We start from the raw sequence: 27892 nt of genomic DNA, 5'->3' as shown, positions 1-27892 counted from the left end.
GCTGGCGCGAATGAATGTTGATTTAATTTGTACTGTCGATATGCGCGCGCAAGTACCATACACCCCCTCCAGGCGTACATGGCGGCGACGATGGACGACAGTGGCGCACAGACACGCTCACGTCTATTAGCTTTCGCGCGTCGCCGGCGCGCGTAATGGGGATCTAAGTAGGCAAGTGTGTATTGTGTGCTCTGTTGGTATTGTATGCGTCCGAGTAGTGGTGATCATAGGGTTGGTGGGGGGGATGAAACAATCATTAGTTTTGTTGTGGAATTTGTATAATAAAAAAATATTAAAAATGAAGAGAAAAATCGAATTTATTAAGTTACTATGAAAACTCATTTTAAACTGATATTGTAACATTAAACAAATATAGATATATCTTCTAATGATACCTGTCCCTCATCGCGCTCGTCACACTGTGCGAACTGGTTGAAAACAAATGATGACATCATAAACTGGTCTCGGTGGTATCAGTGTACTGTCCGCTCGTTGCGGCCACACTAGAACCGAAAGGCCCTCTCCGTGCTCTCTTTCGCTCACACTCAAACTCTCTCATTCTCTCCCTCTCACACACATATACCCCTTCCATCAAATGCACGTGTTTGTCGTCGTTCGTTCGGTTGTAAATGGCTAAATGGCTAGAGGTTCGCGCGGCAAGGGCAAAGAAGATGATGACGATGATGGGTGCGGAAAATTGGCGGTGGGACCATCGAGACGCGGATATACACACGGCCAGCAGTGTAGTGGCTGTGACTGTGTGTGACAGTAGTGACTGCAACACATTCGCGCTCCGCCGTGGACGAACATCAGCATCCAACACAGCACGATAGAAGTAGTATTAGTACGTTTGCTACTAGCGCTGTGTTAGTAAGCAGCAGTAAGCCACAACGGCGAAACGGCACGTAGTGGTGCCCCAATACACAGCGGCCCCTTCATTCGCGAACGGGTAGAAACGCGCCGTCGTCGTCGTCTCCCGACACCTCAGTAAGGGTTTTTTGTTGTGTGCTGTTGTGTGTGCTCCTACTCTGTTTATATTTTCCCAGCGTGCCAGTGTGTGCGTTAGTTTTTCCGAGCACGCTTTTCCCGAACACCGGTGTGACGGGTGCGATCTCAGGACACACAACAGTTTCCCGCACCGTTGAGCGACGGCGGCCTTGCCAGAAGGTTTGCAAACGTCCACCCGATAGGATCTCGATCTCGCTTGGTCGCCGCAGGCAAACAACGGAGGAGCCCTACCGAAGGGAAGGTTTTATCAACTGTCAAAGAGAGCTACCAGAGAGCAGTGTGTGTGTGCGCGCTTATTGTACTGGAAAGACGTCAAGAAAGTGTTAACAAACCAGTGGTAATGTGATAAGTGTGTACGGTTTTTTTATGAGTGTTCAGTGTGAAAGTTTTGATTTCCGTGATTTTACACCAGAAAATCAAAGACACAAAACAGCAAAGGAAATAACGCCGATCGCGATCGAAAAAGCTCGCTTTGTGGGGTGATTTCGAGTAACGGCGTCATTTTACAGGTTAGGAATTCACGGTCGGCTTAACACCACCGTGGTGGCAACCAGTACAGAAGCACAGGTTCATCCTGTCAAAACAATTAAACCGATTCGATTAGTGATGGAATGATGGAAGAAAAGGGGTTTTTTGCTTGCTTTTTCCCATACGACAAGCTCTTTGTTTTGTTTTTGTTGCACTTTTTTTCTGTAATTGTCTACAATTCACACTGCACCTCAGAAGTGCATTATGGTTTGAGCGGGCGCTTGGGAACCCTTTTTGGGGTGTACTTTCCAGCCCAGTACCGGCGCAACACAATAAAAACAATCAACAAACTGTGGCCGCGGATTCGGTGCTACCGTTTGGTTCAGTTTTGGTTCGCTTTACGCGTTGTTGTACGTTGCACCAAAAGGCAATAACAGTAGTAGGCTTTGCCACCTGCCTTCTCCAAAAGGGGCTCGAAGGCAGTAGGCCGCGAGTATCTTATCATTTTTGCTACTACCGAACGTTAAGTTATCAAGGGCCCGATTATGCCGAAGGGACGTGCTGCCTCACGAATGGTCTTATCATTGATTTCTTCTCTCTCTCTCTCCCTCTCTTTTTAGTGGTCATATTTTACCAACAAAAATAACAACAAGACATTAAAAACATTTAGCGACATTGATTAACCAGAGCACAACACAGAGACGAAGGTCAGTTAGTGCCTTTGCTGTTAAGAACGAAGTTGGAGCCGGAAGCGGCAAACAGTGGTGCTCGGGGCTCGGTTTTTTGTTTTTTTTTTTTTGCTGGCTGAGACCCGGTCGGTTGACTTCTCAAGTGTGTAGGAGATCTGCTTACGGATCAGTGCGTTTTATTCTTGGACACGATACATCCACAGCGGGTGTTATCAAGTTTGAGTGCGTGTGTTTTAAGTGCATGTGTGTGTGTGTGTTTGTGTGTGATTGTGTGTTTTAAGCTGCAGCTGCTAATAGGAAGCTATTACACATTTTATCAAATCCAGTACAGCAGAACGCATTTGCTGAAGAATTAAAGACTTAATTTGCGTACACTATTTGGATGCTGTAAGGTAAGTTTTCGCTTATTTCTTCTCTTATTCGTTATGGCCTTTTCAGTAAAGCACGATATTATTATACCTCACTGATTGCCGGTTTTTTTGTTTGTGCTTTCACACTGACTACCCCGCCCAATTTCACCTATTTCTGTTTCATACACACCGTGCAGCGAAACCACTTGATCTTGAGCACACAGCATATCCGCGCTACCAACTCCAAATCATAAACCAACACCTTCCTACGTGCCCCTCCCTTTCTGGCTGTGCCCAACAGAAGCTTTTGGATGTGCATGAGTCATCCGTTTCCGCTTCGTGATTTGCACCACCTCCTCCCGTCGCCTACTTTGGTCGAACGTAACGTGCACGAACGCATACGATTGACTTTACTTATTCACACTGCCAGGCTGCTATTCCCTCTCCCAACCAAACCACCCACCAACCCCCTCCCCTTCTTCACTCACAGTCATCAATGTCGTTGTGCTGTAACAAAAACATTCATCCACAGCATGCTCCGATAATATGTCGCAACAGCTAATAATAATAATAAGATGGTCCTCGGCTGCATGTTGAGTGGATTCCGTGGAATTGGTTTTGCATGAGCGCTAAAAGGTCACTTGTGATGTCAATAGACCTTAATTTAGTGTGTGAAAACATATACGATGGATAGAATGCACACAGTGCATCCTTACTTCACAAGTGACGCAAAGTGCATTTACCACTGCAAGAGTGACGCACAGTGCATCCACTACTTGCAAAGCATGTTGCAGATTGAATTCGCAGCACAGACACAGTCATTCTGGGGGATACGGTAGGTCTAATTTAGAGGAGCCGTCTTTTCTGCTTCTTTTTATTCGTCCCTTTCCTTGGTGTAACGACCTACGGCGATCATACTGGCTTCATATAGAGTCTTACTTGTAAACCCAATAACAATCAGTCCTTGTTATGAGCGGACGAGTACAGATGGGAATCGATCTGGTTCGACCTTTGAAGACCCGGCGCGGCTATCAAATAGACCATTGAACCGTTCCCAAGAAAGCCTCGATTTGGTCCATAAGAAGAGCGAGTCTCTGAAGTCACCCTAATAATCGTTTCAAAGTTGGGAACTTCTCTAGGTTTAAACTCCAGAACTTCCGGGTTTTCTAAGTCAGAGATGTCTCATCTTTACATCTATATGGACTACATGTAGAAGTTGTCTTTCCAAAATCAAACCATAAAAAAACATCAACAAGTACCATCATTCATCTTCCGCCGGATCCGTTTTTCCCGCCTTTCGCTTTCATAGCGCACCAACCAATCATAATCCCTTGCAGTACATTACATTACATCACCTCCAAACATGCCCATCCCATCCCATATCAGAGAGGGTAAAACCGCTCATACGCTCTAAAACCCACCGAGCCTCCCGATCATTCGCGGTCAGTGGCACAATTTTCCCGCAAAACACAAACTTTCCCGCACAAAGCTCATCCTGTGCCATTAGACGCACCCGCCAATCCTTATCGCCCCCGGAGAGCGTCCCAGTGCGTATGTGAGTGTGCGCGCATGTATGTTTTAACATCACCTTGGGGAATCCCCAGCAACACCTTCGAAATGGCAAAACCGGTTTAGCCTGTCATCTCCACTCCCCCTTCTTGTTTCCCTCTCCCTCTCTCTCAATTAATTCTGGATCTACGATTGAATAGCTCGCGACACACAGCATCTAGTGACCGGTTTACAGTGCACTGCGCAAGGGTCTTAATTAAGTTCGCTCCACAATGTACTCACACTTGCAAAACAAAAGCAACGGCCGTAGCATAAGTGCAGGATTGTACAATCTATATGACCCATTCGTTGACCAGTTCCACCCCATTGATGACATTTATTTTTAATCGCCTCGTCTTCCCGACTTACACCTTTTACTCTTGTTTTTTGCCTGTTGTTATTGTTTCTGTTCGATGTCACCGACGTCGTGTGCCCGGTAAAACCCAAACGTAAGGATTTTCCCATTCACGAGACTTCACGCGCGGGCCGGACGGTGCGATTGTGCGTACGACACAGGTGGGGGATATCCGTGGCAAACGTTAGAAAAAACAAAAAGAAAAATACAAACACGCTCGCGAAACGTCACCGCTTGCTTCGGTGTGCAGATTACGCAGGTTCGATGCTGCGCGCGCGCCGTATCTGTGAGTGTGTTGGATCGAACGCTGCCAAGTGGTTTGTGTGACACTAGAGCTACCGAGTAGGAAACATTGGATGTTCGACTTCTTTCCTCTCTCGCTTGCTCTCACTCAGATGTAAGCGATACACACGATCTCGATCGGCTCCACGCGCCTGCTGGACTCCAGCCGTATACCGTGTGTTTGATGTAGGAAAATCAGACTGTGTCTGTGTCAGTCTGTGTTAGTGGGGTGCGCACCCCTTCGCGGGTACCACCCTTGCCACAGCTCGCTTCCCCTTCCCATTATCATCCTACTCATACTTTCAATCACTGATCGTGGGGCCGTTTCGAATGGATCGCCCCAATCACCACTACCACCACCAACACAAACGGTGGCCAATCGTTCCGGAACAGGTTCGCGATCAACCACTGACACACGCACACACAGATGCATTGCTTCCCAGTTTCACCCTATGTTGCGTCTCACACGCGATCGTGGTCAGGGTTGGTTTTTTGTTTCTTCTCTTCCACTCCGTTGTCTGTCTGTATGTAATCTCATCGCATCGTCCACATACAAACCGGAACGGCGGTGCGAGCGCAGTGTATATTTTGCCCGTTTGTTTCTCCGTATTTTCCACACCCCTCCTTGTCCCTGTCCCTGTACTCTTCAGTTGATGAGGCGGTCGCGCGCGCGCATGTTACGATCGGCGCCAGAACGAAGCGGAGGAGTACTTACGAGGAGTCGGTTTCGGGAGCAGCTTTAGCAGATCTGTGCTCAGACAGTTTTTCGTCCTGCTGCAGAACGGTTCAGTGTTGAAGGCGTCCTAGCTAGTGCACCGGGAACTTCCCCGGGGATAAACCAAAACCATTGGAGGATAGCAAAGTTTGCTTAAATTGTGCACACAAGGAAGAGCTTTCGATAAGTCGATTGCTAGCGGTTGCCACCAGCGGTGGTGTGTGACATTGTACCATTTGCCGGCGGTCCCGAATGGTGTGCGCCTGCTTCTGGAGCACGGTTAGTGTTGAGCTGCAAGTGATAAGGGCAGCCTCGGATGCCCCGTTGGCAGTGAGTGTGCTGAGTTTTGTTGGTTGTCTTTTTGTGACTAGCCTTGGGAACAAAAAATCAATGCAAAGGCGGAAATGTGATAATACGTTTGGCTGCATAGTTAGAACACCCCAAAACTCAAACGAAAGTGATCGCGCCAAATTTAAGCTGTCTTTTGTGCAGTGTTGACCCATTTAGTGTTAAATAGTGCGTAGATGTTTCAACTCAATGCATTGCTCCAGTAGTTGTACCGATGGTACCTTTCACTCGCACTACGATTTCTCTAAATTTGACCCATTGCTTCTTGATGTGCGTGTTCTTGTTCTCTCCTATTAGTGCTGTTTTTATTTTGTGTTGTTGTTCGCGTCCCAGACAGACTCTGTCGGAGTCTCTGTCGGACAGGTCTGGAAATGTAAACCTGTTTTCAAATGCTTCTCCCACTCAGAAGAGACCTCTTTTAGATTACGGATCGGTACCAGTAAAGCAAAAAGCCATCCCAACAACTGCTTCTTAATGTCACACGCATTCGATTAAAAAGTAGCGAAGTAAAAGCTTTTATTCCACACGCTACTGCTTGGCCGATCAACAGCCCTTTTCCCCGTCTGCACAGTATCTGTTTCGTGCTTGAGAGCTTAGCTTGCCTGTTTCCTCTCTTGCTTTAACACGCTACACACCTTTCCCACCATATTTATTGGTTTGTTGTTGTTCCACCTTATTCCACCCCTTGTGCATGTGGTGAAGGCGTGCTTTGGCCTGTACGTTATAGTGTGTGCTAGTGTTTGTGATCATGCGTGTGTGAAGTTTGTCTATACATGTTTTTGAAGTGCGCACTTTGTTGTTTGCCTGTTTGTTCGTCCACGCTTGTGGTACAGCTTTCAAAAAGCTTTATATTTTTGTTTGCATTTGAAAAGATTCGAGTTCAGTTATTTTTTTTTTACTTTTGCTGCACTCTTATATCGTGTAAGAGCAAACAATTCAACCGTTGTCGTTACTCTGTGTTCTTCTCTCTTTCCCAGGCGTTAGTGATCTAGTTTATTGTATTGTTTGTCATCGCATCAACAAGATGATGATCAGTGATGTTTTGGTACAAGTAAAAACGTAATACATTAGTACAAACAGTAACTATAACATTTTGAAGTTTGGACGTGAGCATATTGAAGAAGCATAAACTTTAGAGCTTAATGGCGGAGTAGGGCGTACTACAAATCAGCAACATTTAATTGAAGCAATTATTATTACCGTGTGCCATTCCTCTGTGTTGGTGCTGATTACCCGACCACCTCTGGTCAAGTGTTTCTCTGTGTGTGTGTTTGTGTTGTCCACAGTGCGAGAGTGCATTCACGTGCCCAGCAGCACGACTGCACTTGACTTCAACGTCGAACGAGGTTCGACATCGTCGGTTCACGCAGCCCGTCGGTGGGAGTGAACGTTTGACTAAACCACAAACACATCTTTGGCAGCAAAACAGTACATCAGCATCAAAATACTATAGCAGCCATATACTATTCACACCACACAACAGCAATGGCGGGTTATGTCAACGGTGCAGGTATGGTTTGTGTATGCTTTCCATTATGACGCGTAGTGTTTTGAGTTTGCTTCATTGTTTGTTTGTTAATTTCGATCATCAACTAACTGCTAGTTCAAGCACAATGTCTACCGCATCGGGTGGAATCTCTATAATCAGTGTTTTGGATCAGACGCATCCCGATAACCTAAGGGATTGCACTTTGCCAATCCTGTGTCTAGAGCCATCTATTTCCTTTTGAACCATATACCAATACCAATTCTGGGAATGTTGCTAATCAACAATACGAAAAAAGACCTAAAAAGCGGTCTCGAAATAGTAGCGTCGAAGGATTTGTGCTTTAATCTGGAAATTAGGGCATTCTAACATGTGGGTTGGAAGACTCTGAGAGTTGGGTAGGGCGGGAACATGCTCATTAGATTATCTTGATAGGGAAATCCTCCATGACTCATATCGTAGAGCATGGGAATAATGATGCTCTACATCACTTCACCATCATTTCCACAACCTCACTAGAATATATGTCGCATCAGTGGCTGGGCATTAAGTTCCTGGTATATTCTATTGTTTTACACTCTCCAGACAATATAGATTCATTATCCTGAATTTCATTTAATGTATCTTAATCTCCTTAAATTTCATTTTATGTTTGAATCATATGTATGTAACTTAACAACCAATTTCTAGTTAAAAATAATACTACTTCTTGTGGCATTGAAGATAGATTTCTAAACCCCCTGAATTGCCAACATTATTCCGGTGGCTCATGAGCTATCAAACATAAACAATAAACGCATCATTTCTTTCCCCATTTTACGAGTGGTACTTCCCAAAAACAAATCTCCCTCCCCCTCGAAGAAACCGTAACGCCACTGGCACAATACGTTACGCCGTCTATCGAATACTAATGCGCTGGAATGTCACGCAATTCTGTAGCTAGCAGTTTGCATCGTAAACTGTTCTTATATTGCCAAAAATCCCCGACTGCTTTGTTACCTGAGGGCGATTTGATTTTCTTTCCTATTTCTTATGCTCTTTCCTCCCCATGAGTGTGCCTTGTATTCCACATGTAACTTCTAGTTAACTGTTACTTTTATTCAATCTTATCTCCTGACCATTCCAACTCTTTCTACGATACAAATCAAAGCCTATCGAAATTTACATAACAAACAGCTGACCTTGGTGCAGGCCGACTTGCCCTTCGTGCCGGTCTCAAACCTCATCTTTCACTGCGTCTCTCGTGCGCATCACCGGATGCATCATGTGGACGCCTGCTGCAACGCATGACCGCATTCGAGCGTTCGCAGATTCACAAGACCCGCACAATGATCAACTATTGTGTTCTAATGCACGCGATTCCCGGCCACCCTGCATCATCATCATCATCATCTTCCAGCGCAGTGCGTGGCACGATACATCTCCGAAAGCACAATACCACCTTGGGGAAGCTGTACCCTGACGTATGCGAGATATCATTTGCGGGAGATGTAATTTTTAAAATATATTTCCCATAATTGGTCCGATATCACCTGATCCGGTTGGATGTGAGGTGGTAGCATCACCACTACAGGGCGCAAACTGGTTGTCTGTTTTTGTTTCTATATGGCCGTATGTATGGCAACTACTACTCCACACCCACATCCACCCGCTCGCCGGGTTAAAAAAAAAAAGCCGAACAGAATGCCTCCGGTCAAGTGTTGATGCGATGATTAGGAATTGTCTAACTCACGGGGGTTGGGCGTTTGGAAGCGGTGGAGAGGGCATGGTCGTTATTATTGCTACTGATTATAATGGCGTTGGTCCCGGGTAGAACTACCCTTCCAACTCTCTCAACCCTCCCAAACACACGTTACGTGGCGCATTTATTTCACGCGAGTAATGATGATATCGACGGGAGCGTTGAAGGGCTTACGGCCAAGCCTAGGTCGAATCTGCTATTCAGTTTGAAACCGGAGCTCATCCAAGTCAGCTCACCAGCAGTAAGCCTCCACCGTGTAGTGTACGCGTGTGTGTTTTTGGAAGCTCGTACGAAACGTTTTGCGCAACAAACAATGCGCAAAATGCATCGCTCGTTCGTCAATGTGCTGCAGCTGGTGCTGCTGGTGGCGGTAATGGTGTTACTAAGTGATTTATCAAGCGTTTCCGGCGCTTCTAGCAATCCGCTAGCAGATGACGAGGAGGTGACAAACGCTACGATGGGTATTGTGGAAAGTGTATCCACTGCCCGTGCCGCCATGGAACGCTTCAAGCAGAGCGTCCCAAGTGTGGACTATCTGCAGCTGGCCACAGCCGGGCTGCAGGAATATGTGGCCAATGTTACTGGGAGGTTCGAGGCAACGTTTAAAGACTTCACCACGCGTGAGCTCGAATCGGTACAGCACGCACTGATCGAAACGATCCGCTACCTGAACGGGTACGAGTCCGTCAACTCGATCTCGATGCTGCAAAACCTCGACTACAGCATGTACAACCACAACCTGCTGCGCTCGATCAACAGTGATTTGCGGATCGCATCGATCAGTCTGTCGGAGGCGTTGTTTGAGCAGCGCGACGTGAGCGTGGCGGTGGATGACATCTTTGCCGCAACGGATAAGCTGCAGGAAAATGTGATCCGACTGGCGGACGTTATAGAGAAAGGAGAAGCCTGGACGGTGGAAACCAATGCACGGGCCCTGGCCGCCCAGCAAGGGTTCAACGAATCGATCGACCAGTACCTGAACGGGTCACTGACGCAGGTGGAAGATATCGTAACGGCGCTGGATGATTTGCGCACCTACGAGGAGGATATGTACCGGCGGTTTAAGGAGAAGATCTCGATCACCTTCCCAAAATCCACCACCAACTACTTTATCGCGCTGAAGAAAGCGCTCGAAAATACGATCCAGAAGATACGCATCAACTTTGAGAATCTGAAGCTCTACAAGCACCGAGACATTGAGCAGTGGCAGTCGCGTGGTTCCATCACCGCCCCAATCGGTTACATGACGCAGGTGGCGGTGCAGGTCGCATCCGATCCGATGCTCTCGAACGAGTCGTACATCGACAAGGTGCTCACATTCCCGAACTTTACGCTCGCTCACGTGAACGGCTGCCTGGCGGAGCAGACGGCAAGCGAGGAGAAAACGTTCGCGATCATCGCGCAACTGCTCGACACGTACGTGGTCGGGGCGATCAATGCGTCGTACGGTGCGTTTGACATCTGCTTCCGGTATGCGCCGCGCAAGCTTAACCAGTGTTTGGAGTTGGTAAGAGCAAACAAAACAGTGAAATCAGGTTTTGTTGAGCTGTCGCTTTGATTTTGGTTTTTATTTAATTTGTTACAGAACGGTTACGAAAACAATTGGGCTAATGGAAGAATCTATAATGCGGCGAAACAGGTGGAATCGTTGGTGGATAGTGAGATACAGCACAACTTCAATGCGTGTGTAGCGCAGAACGGGTACTTCCTGAACTATCACAACATTCAGGAGATGTGCATCTACAGCAAGAAACGAACGCGCTATCGTAATCGGTGGACAAAGAAGTAGTGGTTCAACATTGCCCCATTCAATAAAGTTATGCCTTGCGAATGCTATTCCCTGTTGATCTTTTTAATTTCACGCTAGTGGATAATACGTCGACGTATCGGCGGCGGCAGACATGATCCGACAAGATTCACGGAGTCCAGCGTTTCTAACGAACTGCAATACGCGATCATTGCACAGTGGTAGCTCTTCCTGGACCTGCTGGAAGTACAGATGGCTGGCAAGATCGAGCAGGAAGAACTTATCCCTGAAGTCAATGGTAGCAACGATCTGTAGGATTAGAGATCAATCAAAACATGTCCGCGTTTACAACTCCACCTTCACTACTTACATCATCCAAACATTCGCTCATCCTCTCGAACGGTTGCTGGAAGCAGATATTCAATCGCCCATAGACTGCGGTAACGTACGGCCGTAGGAAATTATTCGCAAGCGACACCAGCTGCGATGAGCCTTGATTTTCGAGATTCGTCTGCTCGGTTAGGCATGCCGCTACACGTGAAGTCACCTGTGCTGGAAGCGCGTTAAACGTCGTAACAAATCCAGTTGCGCAGAAATTTTCACCACTCAGTACGTCCAGCATGACGCGCGTGTACAGATCGGTTTCTTCTCGCAGGTAGCTGAGTGGGTTATTGCCCTCTTTGAACAGGGCACTCGTCCGCTCGAGATTCTGAGCGACCGTTACCGTTCGCTGCAGCAAGTTCCCCGTCAAATGATCGATCGAATGATTGAGCAGATTTAGCTTCTGATGCACGGACTCGCTAAACAGTAGCGGCCAGCGGAAGACGAAGCTTTCGTTCGTGTCTTTGAGGTGTGTTAGAAGCGAGTCGGCCGCCGTCAGAAAGCGGTAGAACGATGTGTTTGATGCAGTATTGTACCGGTCAACGTTGATGTTGATAGATGCCTGGTTTGTTCTTAGCAAGGCATACGATCGGGCTTGGAAGTCGTTGGCAGCACGAACTGCTGCCACCAGGGTGCTAACACTCGTCGAGTACTCGCCTGATAATCGCACAGTGTATTCCACTACATCCAGCAGCTGCTGCAGTGTCCCATTTGCCGACACTACCTGCAGAAACTGTTGTGTGTTTAGCGGCTGTCCAGCAACCGGGAGGACCGCATCACCCAACCGCACGAGTACTTCCGCCAGCTCTTGCACGTTTTGACCGAACGCATTCCGCAACTTCTCCAGATAGCTGGCCGTGTTGGAATTCACATCGTAGTTAAACGCCTCCTTCAACACCTCGAGCGAACTGGATAGGTTTCGGTTCCACTGTGCCACACCCTGGACGGCCAGCGTAAGCCGGGTGAAGACGACGGCCGGTGCCGTGGTACGATCGACGGCAACCTGTGCCACCTCGCGGAACACCTGCCCCATCACGGTCGTCGTATTGCCGACGTAATCGCGCAGTGCCGCCGCTCCAGCGCTGAGAAAGTTTGAAGACGTTGGGTTCAGTCCACGAACCTGCAGCTGGGCGGCGTCTAGATTGCGCACCACCGCGGTGGCGGAACTGGCAAGCCGGGCACCTTGCGGGAGCACATAATTGTTGCCGAAAAAGGGACTTCCTTCGGTACAGGCGATTGCAAGAAGCAGCACAACGACAGGCACCTTCACTGAACTAGACGCCATCGTTCCACGGTTACTAGTGTGGTCTTGGCAGTGGACGAAAGGCTTTCTTATAGTGGTGCAGCGATTGTTATCGCTATCGTAAACACGATATCGCTGTTAGATTTGCTTTTGGTGGAACCGGTGGCAGTAGAGCGTGTTGGTGGTTCCCCATCTTGCAGCTAAGGGGAATTTCTTGCTTAACTGCACGCCCCAATACAGAAGCTAATACTGTCTTAGGTAGTGCGCCTGTCACACCTGCATCAAGGTGTTTGCAGTTGCTGCAACAAAAACCGTTTCTGAGAAGACGTTACGATTGCGTCTGTTTGCATTTGGCGTCTTATCTCTAGATGAAAGCAGTGAAAGATCTTAATATCTTAGCACTCTACGCTTTCAAGAATCGTTCCGAGAACATTAAAACATCAGCAAGAACTTCTGTCTAATTAACTTGTAGCTGTAAGTACACGACCACACGTCTCTCGACAAGTCAATCGCCTCTGGAGTCGCTGATGACTGGTCAGAAAACAAGAAGTGCAGTAGCAGCAGTCTAAAACAAACAACACCGTCTGTGATGCATTTCCAACCCTCCCTGGGTGATGCACGATCGCTTTCACCAGAAACAACAGACCAGATGACAGACAGGCACTGTTTATTGTTTATTGCAATATCATACGACCACCGATCGGCCCATTGTTTGTACACAAGCGGCTTCAGTTAATCGTCCCGTGTCACGCACGGGAGAGAATGAAAGAAAAATCTGTCTCAGTGTCATGGCGCTTGTTGGAGCAAAACAAGCAAAACATCAACAAAAACCACCACCAACCGGCGGGTGAAGATCACGATCGGATGTGGCACCCCTGGCCGCGAGGTGAAGAAAGAACAAAATGATGGCGATGAGAGGATAAAAAAGAACTTTTAATCCTAAAGATGTTCGCGAACCCACATCACTTCCTTGTTGGCGCGCTGCGGCGGCACTTGCACTTGGACAAAAGGTGTGTGACAAGCGCGCGACCGCGGTACATGCGGTACATTATCTTGCGTTTTTGTCTTGTTGGTGCATCCGTTGTGCAAACTGAACCATCCCCTGCTAAACACACAGCTCTGACCACTTGCTGTGTGGTGTGCGATGTGGGAATGATCTTGAACCGGTTTCACCAGCATCGGACTGCGTGCGTTACACGCTTCCCATCTGTTTGCTTGGAGGTTGTTCGTTCGATTTTTGTTTTATTTGTTTCGCTGCATTTACCACCCACCTAAGCCCTGCGTCGCGTAGTTATCCATTGCCCTGTTTCGTCGTACCAAACAATGCATGATGATGATCGTGCATGTGGTCGTGCTCCGAGTCCAAGAACATCCAGTGTAGACGTGTAGTGTAGCGTAGTCGCGTAGTAGCAAACTGCTGTTGCTATTTATACACCCTAACCCTTCGTGTGGGACAGTACTGCACAATACCAGACTGCGCGCAAATGGTGCACAGCACTGAAATATTGTCGCCATTTCCTCGATCTCGACCTTGAGCGGGTGGATTAGATTCAACCGATTGTGGATGAAAAGAGGGACAGGATCTTCGGCAGCAGGGCATTAAGTGATCCGATCATTTATCCGAAAACGTCGTCATGCTTGCTTCCGTGAGCAGGCGAAGATGATACGTATCCATCCATTCCCTGCCCACCCCGGTCCGATCAAAGCCCCGGATCGAGCGTGATGGCAGCATGATTTACGACGCGAAGCAATTTATGGCCATCCATGGTTGATGTTCGAAAATTGCATTCGGTGTATGTACCCTTCCATCAATGCCACGTGCCCTGTAGGGGGGTGGCCCTTGTAGGGTGACTGAACGCTCCCCATCCCTCGGGGTCATCAAGGCGGAACGGCGGTTAAAAGTCAAGGAAAGCTGCGTACATCGCTTCCAGCAAAGAACAAAGCCAACGCGCGGGACATCGCATAAAAGCGGGAACAAGGAACCCACATGCTAATTGTATGTGATGCAACACATGCTAAATCTGTCATGGATCGCTTCTCATTTTTTTGTCATTTTGTTGGAGGCACTTTGAAGTCAATTCGCAAACTCGCACGCGGTTAATTAACAGAAGGTACTGCTCACCCCATAAGTGACTGCTCATTAATCTTGTCCACATAGGAAACCAGCACGCTGTTTTATTAACGTCATTTTTCTGTGTACACGATCGCACACGAACGAAAAGTGTTCAATTGCGTGTTACGTGCCCAACCAATGGGGAGTGGTGGACCATTCCATTTCATTCCCCGATGACAGTGACTGCACCATGCGCCTCCATCGGGACGGGAGCAGACAGTAAAAAGTGAAAATGCATTCGCAAACCCAGAAGCTACCTTCAGGGGGAGGTGATGCACATTCCTTTACTTTTGCTGGAAGGATGGAAACGATTTATGGAACTTTGCGCTGCTCTAAATAGGAGGAGCTGACATGGGCTGGGATGACAGTGAGACATGATGATCTGTGTGGGATGACGCTTGGCACCTTTCTTTTTGTGGTAATTAAAATACCGAACAACAGGTCCTATCCCCCCGATGCGTGGTACGCGCTCCCTAGGGAATGGAAAATCTTTCTCCAACAAGTGCGCTGGCAAGTGTGGCTTCTTTGTGTGCAGCTCCTTGGTGTTTGTGGCACGTTCCAACAAGAACGAAGAAGGCAATGCAATCGCTACAGGCCAGACTGACCTTGCTACAACCTTAAACTTGGCTGCTTGCTCAACCCTACTATACAAAACCGAAGCTTCCGGAGGTCGTGATTTGCATAGACAAAACGATCCACGATTGAATAATGATGCTTTTGGGTGGGCTCATGCTGCTCACTTCCTGTCCATAGTCTGTATCCCGCGGTCCTGGGGGCTCGTCCAGAGGTCGTTACTACAGAAAGACTGAGTTATTACTTCTTTTTGTGTTCTCTACACTCACCTGTACAACCGGTGAGGTACAAAAGACGTATCGTGCGGGTCGTTTGAAGCGGCCGCTCGATATGAAAAATAAAAAAATATATGTAAGCAATCGATAACGCGTTACCATGCAAAATGGATGGTGGTCAACAGAAAGGGAACCATCGGTGGTAGTCCCACAAACACTAACTTTCTTACCGATAAAACTTTGGAAGTGGAGGAATAAAAAACAACAACATAATTCTACCTATGTACATAGAAGCCACCCCATGCTAAAACATAACACCTCGTCTGCGGGCTCTAATACACAGAGGAGGGAAAGCACAACAGCCCCCATTGGAATGTGTAACTCTCGCTCTTTCTGTACAGCAACCCGCTTAGGACCACACGAACCACACGAAATTCCTTCCCACCACACATTCTCACTCACAATGCTCACTTCCGCAAACTACCACGCTGACCAAGACCGTGGATTCCGTGACCGGTTTTGCGGGGTCGGTCGGTGCTTCGTAGAAAACGCCGTTGATTACCTCCTCCGCCTAGTCGGAGGGGAAAATGGAAGGAAATTGAGCTAGAACATTTCCCCACAAACACACCGTTGAGGGGGTCCTTTTGTGCTCGGGTTCGTGGGCCGGGACTTTCACAACCACTTGCAATGCAATCGATAATAAACATACCACCAAGGGGGAAGCGCATTGTTGGGAAAGAGGAAGTGACAGATGAAAGTGGAAAGGGGAGGACGAAGAAAAATTCTTGACATTCCACACAACCCGCTCTACGGAGGAGAATCATTGCGACGGGCGTTAGGGTGGTTTATTTTCACTCAGTTTTTGTGTCATGCGTTTTCGTGTTAATGCTCTGGTTAGTAACTTACAAAACATGTTTATAAACACAACGTTTGTGGCTTTGTTTTTTTTTGTATCAGCTCATCTATTCTAATCAAAATATTTTCGCATTCTGTGTTTGTTTGAATGCTCTTTAACTTACACGTTTGTTCTCTGTCTCTCTCTCTTTTCCTTTTTGTTTTTACATTCTAGCAGGAATAGACCTGTTAGATGATATTAGTAAGTATCTGCGCCTTTTAGTATGCAATCTGTTTACTTTGACAGCTGTCAAAGTAAAAAAACCATCATCAGTTGAATAATTTGCGGAATAAATTAATACTAATTAAAATATTCCAACTTTCGAATAGTTACTCATTTTTGCCTCTCTCTCTCTCTCTCTCTCTCTCTCTCTCTCTCTCTCTCTTTGTTATTACAGATGCAGCATTTCTACCAATAGAGGGCATTCTAGGAGAAAGTGACCTGTTGGATGATATTAGTAAGTAGCCATGCCCCTGTTATTATGCAATCTGGTGAACTCAACAGCACGAACATCTGTTTCACTCTCGACCTTGACCGAGGAAATCCCACCCGCAAACCACGTGCTTGACAAATGCATTTAGGCTAGACTATCTTCACGCTATCTGTTTTTCACACTTCAGGCGCTATCAGACCGTACCGGATGCGCCCAATTGCACGGCTGCAATGCAATCCGGCTAGACGGAATATTTTTAACAATTTCAATTGCGATAGTCAAGACATAATTTGCTACAGTCGGCTTTGGAAAAACAAGTGGCGTTTATTCGTCCATCAGATACAAAGAAAATTTCTAGAGATACAAAAAAAACGAAGGTACACGATGAGTGTTTGTTTTTGGACAGTGGTGTAATTAGTTTCGCACACATTGATTTATGATGTCTCTTCTAGGGAGCGTCTTTTGCTCCCTATACTCGTATGACTAAGCCCCAAAAGATAGCAATCAATCCTGCTGCTGTGGTTGGAAATGGTCCTTACTCTTTCTCGTTTTCTGCGGCAATGTCGTAGGCGCACCGAGCGCCAAATAAATTGGCGTGATGGTGCGCCTGATGTCTATTAGTCATAGGGATAATTTTTAGCATTGAGCTGCACTGAACGCTACCACCGAGAAGCTGAAGAGTTGTTTATGATAATCTAAATCATTACCTCTCGTTTTGTGGCGCGGTTTGAAAGAGTTTAAAGCACTTATTTATACGATCTACGTCTTACAACTTGTTGGGGATACTAGTTAATAGTCTGAGCTAGTGTTACTAGTATGGATTAGCTCCTCACACACACATACACACACAATGACTCAGCATCTTGAATGGCTTAAGCTGAAAATCATACCCCCATTTCCACACCAATTCTTGGAAACCCAAAACAGCCGTCCATCCGCTGTCCTGTCTATCGTCGTGCTGCGCGAGTAACATCTTGCTCTTGATCTTCCCTAGCGTCGCACGGAAGATGTGTTGGTCCATTGCGTCACATTCGTGCAACAAAAAAACAACCACACGCCCGGTGTTGACACGCCAAAATATAAACAGTACAAAGGTTGGGATAAACAGAGGTGCGTTAATCGATCTGAGCGCAATCGATCACCACTGCTATAAAACGCGAGCAGGATAGATGATCGGGCGAGAGAGAGAGAGAGAGAACAATCGTTCTAAGCGGTCAGGGTTCGTGTGCTAGGTCAACGGTCGAGGATCGGGAATCGGCAGAGCGCGCGAGAAATATTGACCAAATAAGGGCATGCGCAACAGAAGCGATTTATTAATCAAAGTGTGAAGACCCAAATTGTAAAAAAGTGTGAATAAATTTGAACCAATTAAAATAAATATAATTTCAAATCCACGCTATACAAAGGTCTTGTTATCGCTTCCACACCCGGCAAATCCACATCATACAGCACCTGTCACCTAACATTCGATGACATGAAAAATGAAAAGAACACTTTTCAGAACTGCTACGCAGCATTACACTCCCACCAATGATCCAGATCCAAAACGTGCTGTGGGACAGAAGGGTGAACACAACCCGAATCCTCATTAAATACATCAACACAGACTGTCCTGTAAAGCCAAAAAAAATACACCGCGCGGGTTGTCTTTTAAATGCTGACACCCTGCTTCCGATGAAAACGGTACGCCAAAAACGCTGCACGACGACGCAGCCGCGAACGATCATTGTTCGTGTCATGCATTTATTTTTATGTTTGTACGATCATCGTCATCGTAACATTCGGCCGCAACACCAGCGCAGCAAAAGGCAACCAACGCACGTGTTTCATGTTGGCTGCGGATCTCGTGCTAACGCGTGGGGAACATTTTCGGACAATCATCCTGTAAATTGTTGCTGTTTTTTTCCAACAAGGTGCTGATCACGCAAGGGTCTCGTGTGCCAACTGTGAGCTGTCACCGCGGTCGGAATTAGGCCATTTTCGCTTAATTATTGCTTTCACTAAGCATTTCGCTAATCGATCTACTTTGATATTTCCAATCTTTCCCAAGAGTATGAGCATTCAACTTCCTTTAAAAAGCCAATCCAATGACCTTTACATCTCCCTAATCGCCGCTCACACGCGAAAGCATATTGCTTGGGGTTACGTTTTGTCGGTCAGTTTTGTTCCCTCTGCCTATTCCTCTTCTTCTCTCACTCTACCGAACGCACACCAACACAAAAGTTAGTGTCAATTTTCCGACCGACGATCACTGACGTTTGAACGATCAGTCTGATCCGCCTCAAGAGAACGCGCGTACGTTCTCCGCTGAGAGAATGTGCCTCTCTAGTGACCTATCCCTACAATCGCTAGAGCGCTACGAAGAGAAAGAGAGCACGAGAATGCTCATGCGAGAGAGTGGGGAAAATTTTCCCAACATTTTCCCTCATTTTCCCAAACGGTAGCGACCAGTTTTTGCCTCACGCCAGCACACGCAAGTCACAGTCGTCGAACCATCGTCGGTGTGAGATAATTCGATTCGTGATCATTGAGGTTCGGTTACTTTTACATTTACAGTTTAAAATCCTTTTTCGCGCTGTTGTTCACGCTAAAAAAACGTATCCAAAACTTAATGTGACCAAGTGAAGTTTTGTTTCGGTCCTGAAACTACCCGCTTTAGATAACTTCCGAATCTGCTGTGCTGTGTCAAAATCTGCTTCATTCGCTGTACAAAATTTGCTCTTTCCTCTTCTTCCTACTCTTTTTACTATGCTACTTGGTGACTAACCTAGTGAAAAAGTTCAAAACTTCAATCTTCTTCATCCAACCAGTGTCTAGGGTCAATTCCAATACTAGTTAGAATGGAATTCTTCACCCAATCTCGTTGTCCAGTGATTGACCTTTTTTTTTGGCCAAAAGAGAGGGAGTTGGGGCTTAAAAATAATTTTCACCCAGTGAGATGCAGATGTTAAATGTGTATCTTCTCCCCGGGAACGTCTAAACGTCCGCTCAACATGACTGCTGCAACTCCCGGCAGGGCAGACAGACGCACAGAGTACCCGTTGATGCAGGCCCCAAACTCAGGCCCCGCCACAGTGGCTCTCGATAGTGCGATGAAAATGTTTAAAAATAGATTTCTCCATTACAGTCAGGCAGACATTCAATCGGGTAACCGTGCAAACCGCCCAGTTGGTGTGGTGTGGTCGCAGACACAACCAGATGATGAGAGATGTAGGAACGGTGCTAGCTCACCGGGAGCGCTTCTAAATGAAATAGAAAGTGGAAAATTAGGAGATAGAGAGATAGACAGAGAAGGAGCGAGAGTGTTGCAGCAGAAGATTTGGATTTATTTACTTTATTTCCTAATATTCGGAAACATTTGAGCGGGCAGGATCTCTTTCTCTCTATCTCTCTCTCGTGCTCTCGATCCCTTAGCTGAACACCTTTAAGCGGGTGAAGTTGGCAACGAACACACTGGGAGAAGATCAGGTGTAGTAGCATTGAAGAAGAAGAAAAACCTCAATTTGAAATCATCGTACAAAATTAAACAAACTCGATCATACAACACGATCGATGGTGTGTTCATCGCTTTCGAATCGAAACGATCTGTTATTTGCCTGTACGCTAGACCTACACATACCCTCCTACCATTAGAACCTATATTTAAATTCGTAACCAGTTGTGCTGTTGTACGTGTAGATATCCAGGATTACCAGGTCATCAGTAACATCCATTCCCAATTTCCCTCATGTCTGTTTAGGTATCTAGACGATCTCGTGTAATCTGCGCTAGGTTCTCTATGTACAAAACCTTCCCAAGATGTCCTTTCCAACGCGTCCATACGACCCCCTTTCTTCCGGAAGTGTATCTCGCTTTCGTCCGACTGGTGATGATGCCTGCGAGCGACGTTACAACTCGTCTGCCTCATCAGACACGTCCACGTCCTCGTCCGACTACGAGTATCTCAATCTCTTCCACAAACTCGATCATCTCCAACGATCTCCCCTGGCCGGCATGTACAACATGATCGTGCACAGCAATCCCGACATAGTTGTCAATAGTGCCGTGTCCACTTCTTGCTCTACCGGTAGTGCTGGTGGTGATAAAGAGAATGTACATACAGTTCTTCCTTCCCCAACTATTACCGTAACATCGCCTCCACCACCTCCAGCAACTACAACGTCCCAAGAACAGCACGAATCTCCGTCCAAAGAACCTATATCTCCAATAATACCACCAAAACCAATCCAAAAACCATCTCCCGCGCCCCAACCGGAAGGTAATGATTGTAATTGTAGATAAAATCTGCTCAAGACACTTGTGCTTTGTTGTGGAATTGCTTTTAAGCCTTCGTGTACTGTTGATGTCCCGATTTAACACTGTCCTTTGTTTGTGTACACTATGAGATCGTTATCTTTATGCCACCGTTCTTTCTTTCTTATCCCCCTACAGTTCACGTAATCGGTAAAGATATACGCGAAGAGATGCCCCCAGTACCGAACCAGCGACCGTACGTGGAGATCACGGAGCAGCCGCACCCGAAGGCGCTCCGGTTTCGCTATGAGTGCGAAGGCCGCTCGGCCGGTTCGATCCCGGGCGTCAACACCACGGCCGAACACAAAACGTTCCCGAGCATACAGGTGCACGGGTATCGGGGTCGGGCAGTGGTCGTTGTGTCCTGCGTCACCAAGGAAGGTCCCGAGCATAAGCCCCATCCGCACAATCTGGTCGGAAAGGAGGGCTGCAAGAAGGGTGTCTGTACGGTGGAGATCAACAGCACGACGATGAGCTACACGTTTAACAATTTGGGCATTCAGTGCGTCAAGAAGAAGGACGTCGAGGAGGCGCTCCGACTGCGCCAGGAAATTCGGGTCGATCCATTCAGAAGTAAGTTCGCTTCGCTCGAGCTCTCTCGAACTTCAGATATTTAATTCCCATTTAACTTTGCAGCTGGATTCGGTCACGCGAAGGAGCCCGGCTCGATCGACCTCAACGCTGTCCGACTGTGCTTCCAGGTGTTTCTCGAGGGTCAGCAGCGGGGCCGCTTTACCGAGCCGCTCACGCCGGTCGTGTCGGACATCATCTACGACAAGAAGGCAATGTCGGATCTGATCATCTGCCGGCTGAGTGACTGTACCGCCCCGGTGTCCGGTGGCAAGGAGATCATACTGCTGTGCGAGAAGGTGGTAAAGGAGGACATTAAGGTGCGCTTTTTCGAGAAGAAGGGCAACGCGACGGTGTGGGAGAACTATGCGGAATTTTCGCACACTGACGTGCACAAACAGGTGGCGATCAGCTTCCGGACGCCACCGTACAGAACGATCGACATCAGTGATCCGGTGCGGGTGAGTACCATTGAGCAACCCGAGAGAGGTATTGGTTGTTTCTGATGCACTCCCTTTCTTTTCTTTACATCCAGGTCTTCGTACAGCTGGAACGCCCGTCGGACAACACCTACTCGGAGGCGCGTGACTTCCAGTTCATCCCGCTAGACACAGGTAGGCGTCGGTTTTCGGCACTGCACCGTGAACTCATGAAAAATCCTAGCTCCGACACGCCCGAGAACCAGCTGTTCAAGCGCATCCTGCTCGAGGGCTCGAACCGGTCCGCCCTGGAGCAGCAGATGAAGCCGACCAATGGGTTCGCGCCCCAGCGCCCCGAGCAGGTGGAGGTGATCGTGCTCGACACACCGAACGTGGAGGACAAACCGTTCGTGGCGGAGACGGTCACGAGCGATCAGAAAACGACCGAATGGATACAACGAAACGAATTCAACGACGGTGGTTCGGGCTCGGGCGATGACAATCAGATGGTCACCGGTGACACGAACAACAACGTTTTTCAGCCCAATTCGTTCGATCTGCCCGATGGCACGAACAACCAAGTCGATGAAAATGCCAACGGAATGGTCCCTGTTGCTACTGCTGCTGCTGCTACTACTGGCTCTGCTGCCGTTCCGGATGACGATCAGACACTGAAGGAACTGTTGGAGCAGGTGGCCGAGCTGGACGAGATCTACACGGATCATCAGCTGCGCCGGGAGAACCTAATGCTGGAGCAGGAGTTGAAGCAGCTCGAGCAAACCGTCCCCGTCCAGCTCGGCTCGCCCGGTGGCCAACCGATGGACATTGACGAGGTGTTTGACGATGCGGCGACTTACACCAGCCTTCAGCGTGCGTTCAAGAACCCACTCTCGATCACGCTCGGTCCACCGATTCCACCACGCCCCGAGCACGCCAAGCTGGACGCGGGCGTGTACGATGCGGTAGAACCACTGCACGTGCCCACGATCGACGTGACCTCGCTGAAGCGTGATTCGCAGGAGCTGGAAAAGCTACCACCGCTGCCACCGAAGCGTGCCAAACCGAGCGTACAGAACAAGGAAAACAACGCGCTCGACGCGAACGACGAGGTGCTGCTGAACACGATCATTCGCAAGGGTTCGATGCGCAGTCTGGCCCCGCGGCCCCAGTCCGATCAGATCATCATCATGAAAACTCCCGACAGTCCGCTCAACAAGAAGCTTCCCCCGACGCCACCTACTTCCCCGACGAAGTCGTCCTCGGGTGGCAATGGGGCGAATGATTCTAACACGCTGCCGAAGAATGACGCCAAGAAGCCGGGCTTCTTCTCGAAGCTTTTCTCGCGCAAGAAGAGCAAATCCGACCTGACCGCTAGCACCAACACGCTGAACCGCAAAAACACACCGGGTGGTTCGAAGGAACCGAGCCTTTGCGTGGACTTGGAGGGCAAGGAGGGTCAGTCGACGCATCGTAAGGGTTCGCTGCGTGATGCTTCTGGGGAGAAGCGCAAAACGGGCAAACCGGTCGCGCGCAGTGTTAGTAGCGTTAGCGCGAGACGACCCGCTTCGGATGCAAACTGTCCGGACTACATCTACATCCCGCTGAAGGGCGATGGGCCGACGGGTGGCATGCAGTCGCGCAACGGTGGCAGCGGTACGCACCTGTCCCTCCCGGGCAATGATTCGTACGAGCGGGCCAGTACGGCTTCGCTGCCACCGCTCGATCGTAAAGCGGTCAGTGCGCTGCAGCTGGATGTGCCGATACAGGATGGAAATCTCGAGCTGGTCGCGATCGCGGACGCTCGCAGCATAAAGAATCTGGTTGAGGGTAACTACGGGGTACAGCTCGACCCGAACGTCGATCTGACCGAGGCGGAACACTTTGCGCTGTACACGTCGATCGCACCGAACGCGGCACTGAGCGAGTTTGACGAAACGTCCTGCTACTACGCGCCGGTTGAGCCGAATCCACTCGCCAGCAGTTCCCAACAGTATCCACTGAACCAGCAGCAGCAGCAGCAGCAGTTCCAGCAGAGCCAACTAACGCGAATGGTCACCGATAGCGATGTTTGAGAGGAGCTGAACCATTTTATTTTTGATCCCCTTTTATGCCCGGAGCTACTCCAGAGCAATGATTTCTTATGCATATCATAGAGCAATTGAAACTCATCCTGTCCAGGACACAATGATACTAATGTAACGTTTTTCTTTTCTTTTTTGTTTTTGCATATTATTTTGCGGTTTTCGCGGTCCTCCCCACACACACACGCGTGTGCACGCAAACACACAAACCAACTGCTTGTTTCCCAAAACAAAACGCAAAATCTGAACCTAAACGCAGTCGATCTCCGAAGAAAGCGGCAGAAGCTGGCGGGTTCGTCGAATGTGTTTTTGCCGGTAGTAACGGCCCCATTGCCGGGCCCATCGCCCCCGAGCAGTCTGGGCATGCCGGGCAATATACCGAACCTGTCGCAGCTGGACGCAACCGGCGGACAGAGTGCGTCGACGAGCGGTTTACCCCGTAAGTTACACCAACATCTTTCGAAGCTTTGCGGGGTATTTTTTTTACTGGTTCTGGATACACCATTTCCCCATTACCCGCACAAACACACATCTTACATATTTTCCTTCCGTTGCGTTAGTCTTCTTTCTTGGTGGAGGGTCCGTTGTCTACTTCGTCCATTCAAACTGTACACAATCACTAAGCTCCATAAGCCCATCCTCACTATATAGTTGATCTCTTTCGACTTCGTTTACCATTGGGTTTACTCATTCTCATACTGTAGTTATCGTCACTTCGTCCTGCACTAGTCTTCGTGTTTTTGTGATATTTATGTGTCCAATTTGGTGTCCTCTGTCCTTTTTCTCTCTTGCTGTGTGTATCTTCATGTCTGGAGATGCTTCCGTCCACAATTCATCATTTTGTAGAATCAAAACACACACAAAAAACAACTGTTGTTTGGCATTTTTGGGAGCAAAACATAAAGGGTTAGCCTCCATTTTATTGGCTTGTCTTGGACTGGTGGAGAGGTTGTAGTGGAATTCGAGTTGGGATGTTGGTGGTTCCTAATTGTTGTTTGCTCCTTTGGGCTCATTGGAAGTTGTCGTCGCCGGTGATGGTAGAAAATTGGAATTGATCGTACCTAAACAAATAACAAGTAACAAAAAACCAAAAAACTACGGTAAAAAGGGTTAACTAACGAGTGAAATGACACACAAAAAAAAACAGTAAATCCGTTACAGCATAAACTCGTAACAATTTGAACGAAGCAACATTGCCATCTATTTGTGAAATTTGTTAGCAGCACGTGCGAGAACGCGCATGTGCGACCCGGTGCGTAGGACAGTTTTGAAAATAACGAACCTTTATACTGTTGCCGACATTGTCCAGGGGGAGGTTTGGGGGCATCTAAGGTGTTCAGATGTTGAATTTTTGTATTGGAATTAAAAAAAAAGGGACTCGTGTCAGATTTTTTGACAACCAGATGAAGCGGAACTTGCTCGGTCAGATGTTTGTAGGAGAGCTTTGGAGAGCGCAGTAGAACGAAATACCTTTTTTACAATGTTTTACTTAGCAGGGGGGCGAGAGTTCCTAACACGAGCCCTATTTTATTATAATTATAGTGAATTTTGATCGGATGTCATTTAAAAGCGTTTACATGTACTTTGACACTTTGACAAAAAAAACATGGAAGGTAGTAGGTAGGAGCTGGTAGTACTAGTACTTTGCAAAGTGGTTTTGAGTTGTTTTGAGTTGTTTTCTGTTTTTCTGTTTGTTTTTTTTATTGTTGGTCATCTCGAACGAATTTGGTAAACTATATACCTAAATATATAGAATAAATCTATTAAAAATTGGTGACTTAAAGAACTGTAAAACGAAGCAACTATTGGGCACATTGGTCTTGCTGAAAAGGAGAATTTGAGTGCAGTGTTCTACAATCTCTATATAAAAACGTCTTTGTAATAATAACTTTAAAAAAGAAACTCAAAAGAAGTAAACTCAAGTCTTGCAGCAAGCGAAATATTGAAACCAAATACAATAATACAAACAAACAAAAAACTCCCCTATACCACTTATACTAGCAATTAGGTAACAAATGTGAGCTCAATGTTGGCTCCGTAAATTTGTCGCAGAGCGACTTGAGTTAGTTTTTACTAGTTTAATACTTACCGAAGATGAAAGCAGCAGCTAAGCGTGAACAGAAAAAAATGTGAATCTTTATAAAAGATGTAACAAATAAAAAGCCGTGGTGTGGAAAAAGTGGAAAATGAGTTGGAAGGCGTTGAATTTGTTAATCGTTGCAGAGAGTGTTTGTAGGTAAATCGGTAAATTACAGGCTAGAAGTTACGTTTCGCGTCATCTTTAGTACAAGTGTAAGAGTAAGTGTGCGTGTGCGTAGGTACGATTTAAGCGTTAATAGTGTTCACATCAGCTAACTGATTTAGAATAGCGTGTTTATGTGTACGTGTGCTTGTTTGAGTGGCTTTGACAGTTTTGTTTTTGGGTTTATTTTTTACTTCATCTGTTAGCTTCTCTAAAAATTTCTAATCATACTTTCGTGCATGGTTTTATGTTAATTTTGTCATTTTTTTAAAATTGTTTTTGCATGCTTTTTTGGTGGTGTTACTCTTAGCTAGTTGAATATGTAAATTTGAATTGTTTCTTAATTCTTTACATGTTTTCTAATTTTCCAGGCGGTATTTATACCTACCACAATGCAAGTGCTTTTCAACAGATGCCAAAAGAGGAAATCAAAAATGAACCTGGAGGTAAGCAACAACTTCAATTTATCTGTTTTACCTGTTCTACTTCACTCATTCCCTTCCCCCCGTTTCTTTCACAGACTCTCCGAGCCACAATCCCTCCAACCAGTACCAGCTGCAACCGATGCAGCCCATGTTTACCACCCAGAGCACCTCCCCCGGTCCAGACCGTTCACCGGCTACACTCACGCCCTCCCCGGGCATCGGTGGTCCCATCTCACCGCTTGACCCTGGCAATGTAACGCCAACGCCACCGGCCTACACCACACTCGGTGGTACCGGCGGTACGATGGGCAATCTGTTCGGCCAGTTCGGGACCGGGTTCTCTAACGCCGCCACCCAGCCCAATGCAAGCGTGCCAATGTTTGAAACCAACCTGCCCGGTCCGTCGAACGGTTGGGTCCAGCCCGTACCATCACACACCCAGAACGGCCCTAGTCAGCCGCAGCCGCAGCAACAGAACCCGTTCAACTTGCTCAACTTTGGCACGCTCCCACTCGCAACCGGCGATCCACTAATGGCGATGAGCACGGCAAACACGAACAACCAGCCGAACGTGGGCCCACCCTCGCTGGGGTCCGACTTTTACATGAACCTCGATCTGGCCAACCTCGATCCGGTGTTCAACTCGTCCGAGTTGCGCTCCGTACTGGGGACACTTTCCACGACCGACCTAAACCGGCTCGAGCAGGCCGCCAGCATGCAGACGTCCGGTGGGAATTACCAACAACATTCGGCCTCGAACCAGCAGCAAGCAATAAAGGCTCTCTTAGCGACACAGCAGTTACAGCAACAGCAGCAGCAGCAGCAGCAGCAGCAACAACAACAACAGCAAGGACAAACCGGTCAAGCCGACCGGATCGACAACGACGAGGACCTGACCGATAGCTTTACGAAACTCAGCACAAACGATTTAAACTAGATTCAAAAACGGTGATCGGTGACGGTGGTGGACAAGCGATAGTGACACAACGGAAAACACCCATACTCACACGATCATAAGATTGCACCTTACAGCACCACTGTCACCATTTTCCCGTAACGTTAGCCCGTAAGCATCCATTCCAACCCCCCTCCAATGCGCTGTGTTTTGACGACATGTTGTCTTAGTTGAGTTGTTAAGTTTTGCTCTGTAACACATTTTTTTTTTGTTTACCAACAGACCATTGGCAAGTAAAACCAAGATTCGAGATTTTTGTTTTACCTAACCGAGCTATTATATTTACGCGATCGTTTATTTTGGTGCGGCTTTGCGTG

At 47.5% G+C, this 27892-nt stretch overlaps 3 protein-coding genes across 15 annotated transcripts; 2 read left to right on the top strand and 1 right to left on the bottom strand.

Moving 5' to 3' along the window:
- The first annotated feature begins 728 nt into the window (after positions 1 to 728).
- Positions 729 to 27847, top strand: LOC120959697 (embryonic polarity protein dorsal). 13 transcript variants are annotated; one of them, XM_040383293.2, is made up of 8 exons: positions 729 to 844; positions 2097 to 2557; positions 6741 to 7273; positions 16332 to 16358; positions 16555 to 16614; positions 21022 to 21456; positions 21520 to 21914; positions 21989 to 24066. In XM_040383293.2, exons 3-8 carry the CDS (start codon positions 7249 to 7251, stop codon positions 23942 to 23944), a joined length of 2898 nt encoding a protein of 965 aa, XP_040239227.2. In that variant the 5' UTR covers positions 729 to 844; positions 2097 to 2557; positions 6741 to 7248; the 3' UTR covers positions 23945 to 24066. The 13 variants fall into 13 exon arrangements, with proteins under 13 accessions (XP_040239227.2, XP_040239224.2, XP_040239223.2 ...); XM_040383290.2 differs by lacking the exon at positions 729 to 844 and adding an exon at positions 864 to 987; XM_040383289.2 differs by lacking the exon at positions 729 to 844 and adding an exon at positions 902 to 1345.
- Positions 9180 to 10826, top strand: LOC120959700 (uncharacterized). Its single transcript, XM_040383300.2, has 2 exons — positions 9180 to 10497; positions 10576 to 10826. Exons 1-2 carry the CDS (start codon positions 9304 to 9306, stop codon positions 10777 to 10779), a joined length of 1398 nt encoding a protein of 465 aa, XP_040239234.2. The 5' UTR covers positions 9180 to 9303; the 3' UTR covers positions 10780 to 10826.
- Positions 10822 to 12438, bottom strand: LOC120959699 (uncharacterized). The gene is made up of 2 exons (XM_040383299.2): positions 11108 to 12438; positions 10822 to 11046 (listed from the first exon to the last, which is right to left on the bottom strand). The coding sequence occupies exons 1-2, from the start codon at positions 12401 to 12403 to the stop codon at positions 10849 to 10851; spliced, it is 1494 nt and encodes a 497-aa protein (XP_040239233.2). The 5' UTR covers positions 12404 to 12438; the 3' UTR covers positions 10822 to 10848.
- Positions 27848 to 27892: the final 45 nt, after the last annotated feature.

Source organism: Anopheles coluzzii, chromosome 3 (genome assembly GCF_943734685.1).
Source record: "Anopheles coluzzii chromosome 3, AcolN3, whole genome shotgun sequence".
Taxonomy (NCBI): Eukaryota; Metazoa; Arthropoda; class Insecta; order Diptera; family Culicidae; genus Anopheles; species Anopheles coluzzii.
The sequence above is the reverse complement of the archived record's forward strand: the minus strand, read 5'-3'. Positions and strand labels throughout refer to the sequence as shown.